General features: G+C 46.1%; 1 protein-coding gene across 2 annotated transcripts in view; it reads right to left on the bottom strand.

Moving 5' to 3' along the window:
- Positions 1 to 14,838, bottom strand: part of efna5b (ephrin-A5b) — a 124,929-nt gene that overhangs the window by 14,756 nt on the left and 95,335 nt on the right. For both annotated transcript variants that reach the window (XM_080766441.1, XM_080766440.1), the window contains exon 2: positions 10,348 to 10,640. In XM_080766441.1, the coding sequence (XP_080622567.1) occupies positions 10,348 to 10,640 (293 nt within the window). The remainder of the gene's footprint in view (positions 1 to 10,347; positions 10,641 to 14,838) is intronic.

Below are 14,838 nucleotides of genomic sequence, written 5' to 3'. Positions count from 1 at the left end.
CTAACCTTTTGTGTTTTTCTCGTAAACCAATGTACTACAGTATACAAAAAGCATCAAGTAGCGTTTTTGAGGTTTGTCGATCGTGATCTGCTTAGTTTTGCTACTTTTGTAATTAGCAAAAGTAAACACATTTGGACATAGTGAGGTTTCAACCGGGACAGCGGACGATATCTAAAACGTGCCTCTTTTACATATCAATCAATTACAAAGCTCATGAAAACAAGTAATTAAGCAAACCAACAAAAATGTTTTATGTGGCAGCTATCCTTCACCGAACAACCTCTTAATTTCTTCTTCGTATGTGTTTCATGTGGACTGGATGCAGCATTAACAGTACAGTGGTTAGCCTGCCTCCCATCTCCTTTGCTCTCCAGCTGCCTTCAATAATGTCACTCTAAGTCTTTGATCCCAGCTCGTTTGTTTAGGATGGGACGGGTTTAAATCTGAATGCCCTGCAAACTCTCTGTCCGGCGGATAGGATTCCGAGCTAGCTGTCCCCCCATGCCGGGCCCCACTGAAAAAACAAGCCCTCTGGCTCTGCTTGTTGTCTTTTGATTTTACCAGGATTACCTTGCTGCACACAAACCTAGTTTGAGTTTACAAAAGTAAAATCCAGGGCGATGAAGACAAAACACGTGTCCAGGCCCGCACGCAGGCAGCGAACACACGCACACACACACACACCAAAAAGTTCCAAAATGATTTTTTTTCCATCAAAACTAATGAGATATATTACATATTAGATACCTTAATTGCATATCTAGATAGCGTCCAGGAGACAATTATTCTGTACATGTTTTATAGAGATTTACGTCTGGGATTCATTATCATTTTGCTCCCTGGCTGCAGGGCATGGACGCCAGTCAAAAACAGTGAATGTTAGTGCTCACTATGCACAACCTTCAGCTGGAGAGACTCCACTGAGGTCTCAACAGAGAGTAGAGTGTACATGAAGCTTTTCCCACTGAAAGCTACCCCCCATTTTCTCTGTCATCAAGATCATCCGCCCGCAGTAATATATACACACATGCTTGTGCATGGGCACACACACACACACACACACACACACGCACACACACACACACACACACACACACACACACACACACACACACACACACACACACAACACGCGAGGACAGGACAGACAGACAGGACAGACAGACAGGACAGACAGGACAGACAGGACAGGACAGACAGACAGGCACGCACACACACACACACACACACACACACACACACACACACACACACACACGCGCGAGACAGGACAGGACAGGGACAGACAGGACAGACAGACAGGACAGACAGACAGACCAGACAGACAGACAGGACAGGACAGGCAGGGCACACACATACACGCATTTATAAAGTACAAATGAAAGGTGAATTGTGCAACAGTGCGTGGGGGGGGGGGGGGGGGGGAGGGGTGCGTGGGTGCAGTCAATTCTCAGCAGAATATTTTTTCTATCAAAATATGTTTTTGTTTTTTTAAAAGCTTTTTGAAAGAAAGAATGAGGAAAAAAGACCCACCAAGTGTGTGTGTGTGTGTGTGTGTGTGTGTGTTCCAAGGAGATGGAGGAGCCAGGTCCCTGGGAGGAGGACCATTAACCAGATGCCCACTACAGCGAGTACGCAGTAGGAGGGTGGTGAACCGAGAAAGGGGGACGAGGGGGAGGCAGCAGGGGCTGAGAGCATGCATACGGGGGCAGGGGGAAGCCACGTGAACTCTAACCCCTGCTGATAGCTGGCCTTTTTGCACTCTTCTTGCATCTTTTTAACCGGTGCCAAAAGAAATGAACCAAAATTCCACCCCCTCGCGTCTTATGTGATGGTGTTAACTCGCAGTGAGAGCGAGAGACAGAGGGAATTGTCATGGCCGTACTGCAGTCAGAGACACAGGAGAATAAGAATAAAAAGTAAAGAATAAGTGCGAGGGACAGAGATGGGTGGTAGGGATGGGGTAGCACGAACCTAGTGAGACATTCGGAAGCTGGGTAGACAATCATCTAAAACGTGTTTCCTTCCTACTTGATTTCTCATTATTTTTGGTGCACATTAAATTACATTATTTTTCATTCACAGACCACAATGGCTGGCACTCTATTACACATTCTTATTGGAAATTATGAAAGGCATTTGAAGACTTGAATCCACAAAATCTGCTGTAATTACTTCATAGCTACTCAATATAATTGATTCTATTCTATTGCTGAGAGCTGTTTTTAAAACCAAGCCTAGAATAAAGAATCACAATTCAGAGATATAATTATAGCACGTATGGTATCCGCCACAATAGCCAAGTCAAGTGGTGTGTATGTGGGTGCGTGCACGAACAAGCCGAAAATCCATGCATGTGTTGGTGGCCGTTATTTAGTTGTCAAAAATGCTCGACTTTTAAATCAATTAGCAGCCAACGCCTTCATGTTGTCCCGTCTTTCTGATCCTGAGTCAGAATCAGCCATTGACGGCAGCTGTTCCATGCATGAATCATTACAGACCAAGAGGAGCCTTGTGTCCTGTCGTCTGCCTGACAACACAGAGCCCGCTCTGTCCTCCTCGGCCCTCTGATCTGTGGATTCTTCACGGCTCTAACAGAAACCAGCGACATTTTGCTCTGCTGTGGGCAAGGCGATGATTACTTTATTGGTGGTAAAACTCCAGCGAGTTGATTAGAGCCTGTTCTCCCTCGCCCCGCTCGCTCTCACAAGGCTGTCAACAAGCGTCCCATTACTTACCTCATGCCTTTGATTAGCAAAAAGAACTGGCCAGCGAGGCTGGCTCCCCGGTCAACTGTTTTCACTTTATTTTTACATGTGTTTGTGCGTGTTTACGTGCGATCCTCAGAACCCGGAGGATCATCAAGACTGGGCCATTAGCAGCTTTTATTTTCCGTGAGTTCTTGAATGCCCGCAGAGCCCTTGGGGAGCAGTTCAGTTGGGTCGCCCGTCATCTCCAAACAGTGCCTCGTTATTATGTGCATCTGTACGTCAGCGTGGATGTACTTTTACCGCCTGCTGTGTGCGCGTGCGAGCATATGTGTATCTGTGTGTGTGTGTGTGTGTGTGTGTGTGTGTGTGTAAATGGCAGCAACTTGGGGCCAGTAGCTACACAGTGAATGACACGCAGGGGTGAGCTGAGCAGCGTTCACTGACCCAGAAGTCCAGGAGGGGAGGAGATGAAAGGGGAAATGAGGTATGATGGAGAATCCAGAGGCAAAGGGAGATGGAGAAACATGTATCCATCCATCACGATTATGATCATGCATTTAAGAATGTGCCTCCATGTGTATGCATGTACTGTATATACGTGCACGCGCTCGTGCGTGTGTGTCCCCTATAGTCTATGAATATGGCTTTCTGTCACACTCGCTCCACGTTGTTGGATTGTTCCTGCGTGGCAATGACAGGCCTGATTATTCATGTGAATGGATGGTAGGGGTAAGTTATGACGCTGTCCGTGTGCAGGTTTCCTACCGATAGCCTACTACAAATGGAACCGCATTGGCTGTTTGTCATTATTAGCAACCCCTCCCCCCATGCTCCAAACAACATATACACACACAGACACTGTTCCCCTGCCTCTATTTAATTTGTCGCCTAACGTTGTTTCTCCTAGCTGCTGATGCTGTCGCCACCCTCGCCACCACCTCCCTCCAAGAGGTGCTCGGAAGCGGTGGCTCGGCGCATCACAGATTTATGACCATTCAAAAGCCCAGGATGTGTATGGGCTGTATTCTGAGTTTACTAGAGCTTTTATGCCTGTGGTAGCGCAATAAGCCCACGGATGAGGACAGGCCTTATAAGACCTTTTGAGACCTTGTGGGAGAGGGTGTGTGTGTGTGTGGGGGGGGGGGGCTGTCTGGGAAATGGAGTCTTATGAATATCAAGAGATTTCCTTGGGTGATGGCTTATAACTTATGATCAATTTAAACCCGGTGTTGCATTTTAAAGGCTGGCCACGGGGACACGCTCCGAGTGACTGATGTCCCATCAAAGATATTTCACTTTGATGAATGGAGCGTGTGCGGAGACCGTGTCCCTGGTCTGGGTCTGGTCGCTTCTGTATTGGCAAGGGACGCTCTCCTGTCTCTCCCAGTGACGAAGCCCCAGAGCACCAAGGAAATCATACCCTTCCGGAGTGATGATTGATTGCATTTTCCGTGAGTGGCAATAGAACGTGCAGGTTAACAAGACAGTATATACGAGAGCATCTCCGCATTTGCAGGCTTCTGCTCCATGATGATTCTGAATGCTATTCCTATTGGCCACACATCGTGCGCGAATGCACGCACTCGCATGCACAAAGATAGACACACACACACACACACACACACACACACACACACACACAATCTTCACTCCACTCATCTCTTGCAACCCGCCACCACTGATATTGGATTTCCACCCTAGCTTGAAATCGCTCGTACAACGATTCTCTCCATATTAGAAAAAAAGCTGCTGCCATCAGCGCTCTGTGATCAGAGTTTCACTTAAGCTGCGAATGCGCTGTGAACTTTGAACTTTTTGGGAAGTGCTCTTTCTGTCCTGTCTTTACCCAGTCTTTAGCGGTGTCTGTCAGGGCTCTTTCTGTCCTGTCTTTACCCAGTCTTTAGCGGTGTCTGTCAGGGCAGTGCTCTTTCTGTCCTGTCTTTACCCAGTCTTTAGCGGTGTCTGTCAGGGCAGTGGACACTTCTGTCTTTACCCAGTCTTTAGCGGTGTCTGTCAGGGCAGTGGACACTTCTCTTTCTGTCCTGTCTTTACCCAGTCTTTAGCGGTGTCTGTCAGGGCAGTGGACACTTCTCTTTCTGTCCTGTCTTTACCCAGTCTTTAGCGGTGTCTGTCAGGGCAGTGGACACTTCTCTTTCTGTCCTGTCTTTACCCAGTCTTTAGCGGTGTCTGTCAGGGCAGTGGACACTTCTCTTTCTGTCCTGTCTTTACCCAGTCTTTAGCGGTGTCTGTCTTTCTGTCCTGTCTTTACCCAGTCTTTAGCGGTGTCTGTCTTTCTGTCCTGTCTTTACCCAGTCTTTAGCGGTGTCTGTCAGGGCAGTGGACACTTCTCGTCCATAACTCACTCACCGCTAATGCCACTTTCTGCTGAATTGCTTGCAGATGTACCCCAGCAGTAAATTGCTTCCTGCATCTTCCCGGAGGCGGTACGCATCTTCCCGGAGGCGGTACATTTTGCATCTTTTACTGTAAGCTCTCAGTACTTGGCCTCTCTCTCTCTGTTTGTCTCATCTGAAACAAAAATGACCTGTAGAGCAAACAAGCCTCTGGATGCAGCTCTCCTCTTGCCCTGCACGTGCAATTCACCTGCCTCCGGCGGAGCGCTGCAGCTGACAGCGCCACAAAGATGAAGAATTATGACCGCAATTTGGGTCGAATTCTGCACGTCCTGCTATAGCGTTGATTAAGCTGTTTCTGTTGTCGAAGCAGATGACAGCAGAGCACTGTCTCCTCTCTCTAATTTGATCAGAGACGCAACAAATCAGCCCCCGACCCGCATCCAACTCGGAGGGTGAAAAACACCATTAGCCGGCGTTTTCTCCACCGGAATATAATTCTCATCTACGACACAGGCACCAAATCAATCACGACACCCGTGGCACTTCCTCATCCCCCGCTTTGCCTCAGGTCATTCGGTTGGAGAAAGTTATGAGACGTCGGTGCGATTAATTCTCTCATCCTCTACAGTATATATAATCTGCAGGGCTCTCCCGTTTTCACTGTTCTGTATTTAGCTCAAAAAAGGGAGACTGTTGTCAGTTAGATAACAAAATGATAAATTATTTCAACACGAATGCCGTATTCCTGCCACAAATCAGACAACTGAGTAAAGGATGAGTTTATTTCATGCCCTCACCATAACCTCCCATCCCCCTCTATTCCCTTATGTTCCCTTTAGAGTAAATATTGCCAACCTCGTTCCCCACTTGCTCATGGGTAGTAGTGACCTCTGGCTCAGGACAGTTGATCATTCAGTCTGATGCAAGGTGTGCAGTGAAGCCTGCAGCAGGGGGTAATGGTGCATACAGTCCAGCCCTGTTAGCTACTGTATGCACGCGGCATCAGCAAGTGTAGACAAACAGGCTACATAGGTCAAGAGTGACCTCTGTTCTGTGCTGATATCATGGCTATTGTTTATTACAAATGCAGCATCTATCGACTGTATATGATGCACCATCTGCAGTGTCTGTGGAATCCACTTTGAAGGCTGCGAATTGATTTAAAAGTCGAGCTTTTTTTTTTTTTAGAAAAACAACAACATAAAGAAAGGCTAAGACGTATAACTCAGAGAGTGTAACCAAATGTAACCAAATATACCCTCACTGGTCCATTTGGTTGCATTTGAACACTTTCTGTGTCCCCTTTATGACTTCAAAACAAGCAGCACTAAAGCAAGAGGGTCTGTATTTGTGTGAAACCTCAACCTGCATGGTCAAAGCTGATTTACCTTATTGACCATGAATCACATAATACAGACTAGTGTTTCTGCCCTCAGGCTGTCTATAGTACTTCTATCAGTATGGTTGGCTGGGACCACATGCTCACTGGATCTTAACTCATCTCAATTTATTCACAGTGTATTATACTGGACTTTTGTGTGTAGTCGACCTTGCACTGTTGTTCGGGGACTGTCTATGTTGGTCTATGAAAATAAAACGAATAAACATGCTGAATCTTGCATTAATTTTCTCAATTATTCAAACAGTCAAAGGTCATTTGTAATTGCTACCAACTAGGCCTGGCTTTGTTTGTGGCAGAAATCAGATTAGAGTGGGTAGCCAGTATTGACATTCAATTTAGCTCTTCTAAAGAGAGTAGAAATTAACAACAGTAAAGCAATTTTACGAAATTCCAGTTCTCACGACCTGAATATTAATGTTAATTAAAAAAAAAGAATAAAAATAATACAGAAAAGCCAAATGCAATCGTGAGAAAAGAATTACACCCAGTTACATGATATTGCCAAAAATAACAACAACTTGTGACTAGATGAATAAGATGGTGGTGATGAAGGGCAGTATAGTGGAGGAGGAGGATGAAAAGGAAAGGCTGATGACAACATGGAGGTACTCCATGTTGTATCCTACATTGTAGGATGAGGAGGAGGAGTAGGAAGATGACAATAGCAACTGTTGCTGCTGATGATACTGCTAAATTATAATTGTTGAGAGCTTGTAGATCGGCTATTTTGGTGCAGGACACTGCCTTATGACTAAACTATAAATTAGACGTAATACTGGTGTGCTCAAGTGCTCTCTCTCACATATAAAATTATATATATATATATATATATATATATATATATATATATATTCCATCTAGCTCAGCTCCACTTTCTGTCCACTAAAGAGACTGTCCAATCCATCAGCGGCCATTTCCCTGGCGTCTCCTGGATGTTGAATGTGGACACAATGACGGAGGGAAATCACATATGTCAGATGACTTCATGGTGGATGACTTTAATATCCGCCGCGCTGGCCAGAGAGGCTACACGCTGGAATCACTCAATGGCCAATGAAGCCGCGGGCCACTAAACCAATATGGCGTGCTACGGCAGAATGGATGCGTTCCACGGAAGCGATGTCGGTCGCGGTGTAATTTAATCCAGCCCTAAGGACAGGCATCTCTCAACAGAAATGAGAGTTAAAAAAAAAAAATGAAATTCTGGAAATGGGGATCTTGGGGTAGTGGATGAATTGTGTAACCCTTCGCTAACCCCCATCTAACGCCCACCTTTTGAGGTGGGCCTTAAATGGAGGACATTTTCCCCATATCTCGTTTAAGGTGAACCACCGATGCAAACATAATATAATGACAAATGTCCTTACTTTGTTTTCACCAGACGAATGACAAAAAAAGAAGAAAAGATTTCAGGCTTGTCTGTGTCAATGCACAAGCTTGTGCACAAGCTTGAGAGAGAAACTGGCTCAATCACTGCAGAAACAACGGCTAACTCTAGAGAGAGGCTCTTTGAGTTTATAGTGTAACAGAGCAAAAAAGGGAAGAGAGAGAGAGAGAGCGAGAGAACAGGTGAAATTAATAAAAAAAAAGGAGAGAAATCCCCGGTCGGCTGTCAGACTTAACTGCTTCATAAAAAGGTGCCAATTCAGAAAACAGATTTCTGCCTCCCTCCCTCCATACCTCCTTACACAGAGAGGAAGGGGCAGAGACAGCGCCATACATTACCACCACCGGCCGTATCTCACAGATAAACAGATACAAGCACCGTACAGTACAGTACATCTACCAGTGTTTAAGAGGAGAGTGTAAACCGTCAAAACTGATTCTATCTCCCTGAAGATAAATTCACAGTGAGGTTTTGCTGCACAATCCTCAGAGTGAATCCATCCATCTGTAACTCAGATATATTTGGTTACATAAAACACTATATTGGCCAATCTGAACTGACCGATTTAACTAGTAGGCTACATCTGCAGTAGCCTGGAACTCACCTATGCTTTCTATGGCATAAACAGCTCCCATCCGCCGGGAGAAACTATGCGCAGCTGCTAGACATGAGACTAATTAATTAGAGCGACAGAGAGAGAGGACAGAGGAGTGTGTGTGTATGTGTGTGCGTGTGTGTCAATTTAACAAAGGTGCAGACGATCAGAAATCAGCAGAGAGTGAGTGATGTTTGCGCTACTCTATGCCGAATTGAAGTGGACTCGGACCCAGACTTTTTTTTCTCCCTGGAAATAAAAACGTCTGGGTTTCCGAGGCTACATCTGCAGTGGTTGGAGGAGGACCCCTTGCTATTCGAGAGACATTTAGACCCTTGGTTTGGGTGAGAACACTAGTGGTTGACAAATGGAATTGCCTGAAGCTCAAAGCGCAATATCTCCCATGCCCAAGCAGTTAAATGTGTTTCCTGCACAGGAGACCTTTTAGAACGAATTTGGGGAAGGTGATAAATCTTAGGGACTTTAACACCACTAGTAGTGGTAGTAGTAGAAGTAGAGTAGTAGTAGTACAACAACATACAGTTTGTGCAAAAAACAACAAAACACTATAGCTTCAGCTGGTGATATATTGCTGGGCAATAGCACTCGTATGACTCTGTTTTATACCACATACAATATGCCAGAGCTCCTATTCTGGGGCGGCAACAACAGTGCATCAGTGTGACAAATGTGTTCCAAGCGAGCGTCGATGTGATTGTCTCTGGCGACAGCGGCTCGTCTACATCCCTACGGTGCATAAAGGCTGCGGTGGGAGGACCAAACTCCACTCAATTCCACTCTGTCGCCCCAGCTTTGATCGAAGCTAATTTCCCACGGGCCGTGGCTGTGGATGAACCCCCTGTCACAATTCGGAGGAGGAGGAGCAGGGAGACGTATAATGTCTTCCTGGGACAACATGCCATAAGAGGGACATCATAATGCACAGAGGAAGGTCCTTTTTATGAAGGATACAGAGCAGTATTCAGCAGCGGAAAGTGAGCCATAACGTTGTAAAATGTCTCGTTTCGAAATCCCACCCGTGGATTCCGAAACCCTTTTAAAGGGGAGGAGGAGAGTTCCCGGGAGTGACGATGTGCGTGCACAGACTGAATATATGGGTGTAAAAGGCTCGGACAAACATGTCAAATCAAAGTCATTTGCTGTAGATGGGAAACTTAGTAAAGAGCCCTGCAGGGAGACCCATGGTCAACTAAGTACAAGGGTTTAAGTGTTTCATATAAATTAACCACCGAGTTCATTTGTTGGACCCTTACAGGTCCATGTGGTTACATTTGTACACTCTCATTTACAGCGTAAAATGCAGACATGCCGAGGATTGATATGGACGTTATCCAACCAAGTCCTCTCAGAAAGGTCGATATGTCCATTTAAGAGTTTCTGAGGGATACAGTGTAATGTTGCCTTGACTTGATTTGCTAAGGAAAAACCCAGATCAATCTGGTCTCCTTTCCTTTCACTGTGTACATATGATGGTCAATAGGGTGCTCAGAGGCCATGTTATTACATTTTGAAACATCTGCTCCTGCGTCTCCCCGCCCACCCGCCACCCCTTAAGACATCAATCCTTAAGAGATCATTTAACTCTGAAAGTGCGGGTGAGGATCCATTAGGTCTAAAAACACTATAGGCTGCTCTTTAGTCAAGAATCAAAAACATCTTCTTTCAGGAGGTTTTTGTGATTCCTTGAAACACAAGGTGATCAATATGGGTAGTTTTCCCTGCCTTCGCTGTAGGAGCCACTGTGAGAGCCCTGGGCTAATTAGGGTAGGGGATCATGCACTCTGCGTCGCAGCTTGCCACTGACCACAGGGCCTGTGGAGGAAGGCTTTTGCACTCACATATGTAGTAATACTACTACTACTACTACTACTCACATATGTAGTAGTACTCTCTGCCCGGTCTGAACTCGAAGCCCAGGGAGAACGGGGTGAAGAGCTGGAACTTCTCTGAGAACTTGAGCGGCCCGTTGGGGGAGTGCGGCCGGTTGCACTCCCAGCGCTTGAAGCCCTTGGCGGTGTGGTCACACGTGCTGTAGCCGTCGTAGTTGACCATGTAGAGGACGTAGCGTTCTGTGCGCTCCAACGGGACGGAGTCCTCGTAGTGGGGACAGTAGACGTCCAGGTAGTCGTTGATGCACACGTCGATGTGGTAGTCCCCGCGGTGGAACCTGGTTGGAGAAGAGGAGAGAGAGAGGGGAAAGATAAACTTTTTGATATATGATGCACTTTTGTTTTATTTAAAGGACTCTGCGGACAATATTTATGGCAAGTCCGGTGTGAAAGGTTCAAACATTTCTCTTTTCCGCGAAACATTTCATCGCAGTGATGTACACTCCAAAGCTGGAACATAACACAGAAATTCCATCGCGATACGGACCTGCCGGCATGATTCACGGCGACACTTCAAAAGCAGCTAAGTGGCCGTTACTTTGGGAGGAACATCTCCTGGCCGTGCGCAGCGCGCTTCACGCAAGAGTCAACTTGACTTAATGAGCCTCCTACCACTCCTTCTGTCTGCCGCTCACATCAACAAGACCCAGGGCTACTTAAACAACTTGGGCCATAAAACTCCAATGCTCAGAACACTCAGAACGTCAATGCGACGGACATAAACAAATCGCATATGAGCGGTTTGGATGCAGGACATGAGCCGCCGGTTTGAGCTCTCAACATTCCTCCGACGTCTTGCAGAAATTTACTGGCACCCACGCCTATCTCTCAACTTCTGGATCCGGATAAATGCGTGGGGTTGGTTTGTCTATAAATCCATCGCATGCAGGAATAATAGAACCCGCGAGTAGTACACACCTTTGCACTCTGATGGATTGTGAGCTACAGGATGTTTTCTAAACTAAATGCAAAGTGCAAATGATACGGGAGCTATAAGATAGTCAAATTGTAGAGAAAATCCAAGGAATGGATGCCTCTGAGAGCTGTGCTGAGAGCCATGTTTACAACGGCAATGAACCATAAAAGACCACACAGGGTCAGAGGACTGCAACACACACACACACACACACACACGTGCCCACACATACATGCACACTTTCATTTTTCAATTATGTTGGTTATCAAAACTGTGGCTCTTTATCTTGCGGCATTTTTCAGCACATTCGACGAATGTTCTTGTAATTACCGGTTGTGTGCACGTTGTGTAGCATGTGTGTGTGTGTGTATGTTGTATTGTGAATTGCTGGGTGAATTTAGTGCCAAGCTAACCCTGGGGTCAAACAGGACAACGTTTACAGAGCAAACATTCCACACCTGTAAACACTCACCGAGAAGGATGCCTTCAATTTAGCTCACACTTGAAGCACTCTGTCAGTGCCCTTTGGGGAACAATGTCAACCACACTCACGTATGTACACAGGTGCACACCACGCACGCACGCACACACACACACACACACACACACACACACACACACACACACACACACACACACACACACACACACACACACACACACACACACACACACACACACACACACACACACACACACACACACACACACACACACACACACACACACACACACACACACACACACACACACACACGCACCTGCTGCAACTGACTCATTGTACCCAGAAGCCTGCAGGAAGAGCATGTTTATAATTGGGAACTCAGTCTTAGTCCTGTAAGAGCACAACCTGACAAGAGTGCTGACAAAACTTTTAATTGCAAAGCGCCAGTGCAGGCTGTAAAAAGGGAACGAATGCAACCCTACCCTCTGAACACTCGGGGCGCGGCTGCGGGGGACCGGCGTATAGCTAGCTAAAGCAATTCTTATCCCGGGGACTGCGGAGTCCCATGGATCAGCGGATCAAAGAGCACGCTACAGTACATACAGTATACCCGCAATGTTGTGATGTCTGTCTCCATCTTTTATGTCACCCACAACCGGGGGAAAATAATCAATAAAGCAGAAACATCTGAGGGATAATCTTTTTATTTTTTTTAAGGCAACAATTCATTCTTCCTCAGATGTGGAGAGGAATTGACAACACAGTGTATGGAGGTTATGATGTCTAATTCTTAATTTATAGTCCGTCATGGAACCATGTCACGCCCTTAAAATAGCAGCTCTATGCGACGTGTTGCGTTCGTTTGTTTGTTTTTGTGGAACTGATATTCTTGGCGTGTGACACCAGTATGATGAATGTGACAAAGTATGATGAATCAGGCTTAAGTAGCTTTGTTTTGTAGTTTTGTGAAAAAAAACCCACTAGGTTTCTAGTTATTTCTAGTCATCTATTATTAACTTTATTTATTATCATGATTTTGACTCAACAAAATTGAGTACCACAGATAGAAAAACTGTCTTAAGTCCAAATTTCATTCTGACCCCTCCACGAAAAGGCATCGTTGTCCTGACCCCTTATCTATCATCTATCAGTTTTTAGTCTGTGGCATTCATTAATGATCATTTTATTATACAAAAGAGGGACGATCACTCAGAGATTGCCCACAGACATGTTGTCCGATCTAGCAACAGCATTCTCGTTGATTGCCTTCATCTCACAATCCCAACCTCTCCCTGTAGTTTTTTCCTCCTTATCCATTAACATTTCACTCCTCGCGTCGTGTGTAGTCGACGTTTTCGCCATTTGTTTAGTCTTGGTCTAATCATTCACAAGCCTGCATCCGTCCCAAGAGGTCCGCGGCCGCATGTTTACGTACGCGCGTGTGTATGTTTATGCGCGTGAACGCACCGGGCAGAAGAGTGAAAGGCTGTTTACTGGCGGAGGGTAAACACCTGTGTGTGAGTGTTTACCACAGAGCCATGGATCAGCTCATCTGTAACATCTCATTTACAACATGTCACCGGAGGTCCGCCAAGCTCCATGCATCTCTCAGTACTTTCAAATGTCACTGACTTAATGGCCACGGCATCCTCCCATAGCGCTGGCCACAACTGCTCCTCTCTGTGTGTGTGTGTGTGTGTGTGTGTGTGTGTGTGTGTGTGTGTGTGTGTGTGTGTGTGTGTGTGTGTGTGCGTGCGTGTGCGTGTGAGAGAGACAGAATTATATGTCTATACAATACAGCCTGTACATACGTACTGTATGTGCATGTGCGTGTCTGTGAGTGCATGTGTGTGTGTGTGTGAGAGCGTGTGTGTGAGAGAGAGACGTTTCAGCTGCCCTTCTCTCCCTGCCTCAGCAGTCAGAATAGTGGCTGCTGGTGTTGACTGCAAATGAACCCGAGGATGTTTGGGTGGGTGAGCACATAAAGGGGGACAGGACAGGCATTTGTAACACGTGCACAGTACACGTACGCGGACACACACACACACACACACACACACACACACACACACACACACACACACACACACACACACACACACACACACACACACACACACACACACACGTACGTTGCATTTGTCTTATCAGCTTAGTGGGATCCCTGGCACGTTGGCACAAGAACAGCAGAGGGTTGGCCAGAGGTTGTTAATTAATGGCACATAGAGAGACAGAAAACCAGGCTTGGACGGAAGGGATGCGCATGGCTCCAAATGTGTGTGTGTGTGTGTATGTGTGTGTGGCTATAGCCCACAGAGACAGGAACATCTTCAAGGTAAACCGCAAGATCTATAGTCGCTTGAATCGCTGCTCTCTCAGCGTTGGTAGACGGAGGCGAACGTCATTCTGTTGAAAACGTAATGACGTCGTGCCTCGCTCGCATTGTCTTTGCATTGACTACAGTATGTATGTAACCGCGCCGCTCAAACAAATATCTGATCTCGCGGTGGGAAAGCACCTCCGATGTTAATTTGAAGTCGCAGTCCGTCGCTATATCATGTCCCATACCCGGGATGTTAACCCGCTTAAGACAACATTTCTATATCATGTCCCATACCCGGGATGTTAACCCGCTTAAGACAACATTTCTATATCATGTCCTATACCCGGGATGTTAACCCGCTTAAGACAACATTTCTATATCATGTCCCATACCCGGGATGTTAACCCGCTTAAGACAACATTTCTATATCATGTCCCATACCCGGGATGTTAACCCGCTTAAGACAACATTTCTATATCATGTCCTATACCCGGGATGTTAACCCGCTTAAGACAACATTTCTATATCATGTCCCATACCCGGGATGTTAACCCGCTTAAGACAACATTTCTATATCATGTCCTATACCCGGGATGTTAACCCGCTTAAGACAACATTTCTATATCATGTCCCATACCCGGGATGTTAACCCGCTTAAGACAACATTTCTATATCATGTCCCATACCCGGGATGTTAACCCGCTTAAGACAACATTTCTATATCATGTCCTATACCCGGGATGTTAACCCGGTTAAGACAACATTTCTATATCATGTCCTATACCCGGGATG

The sequence above is a fragment of the Protomyctophum bolini genome, assembly GCF_963924005.1.
Source record: "Protomyctophum bolini genome assembly, chromosome: 6".
NCBI lineage: Eukaryota > Metazoa > Chordata > Actinopteri > Myctophiformes > Myctophidae > Protomyctophum > Protomyctophum bolini.
Note: the sequence above shows the minus strand (reverse complement) of the source record. Positions and strands in the feature narration are given on the sequence as shown.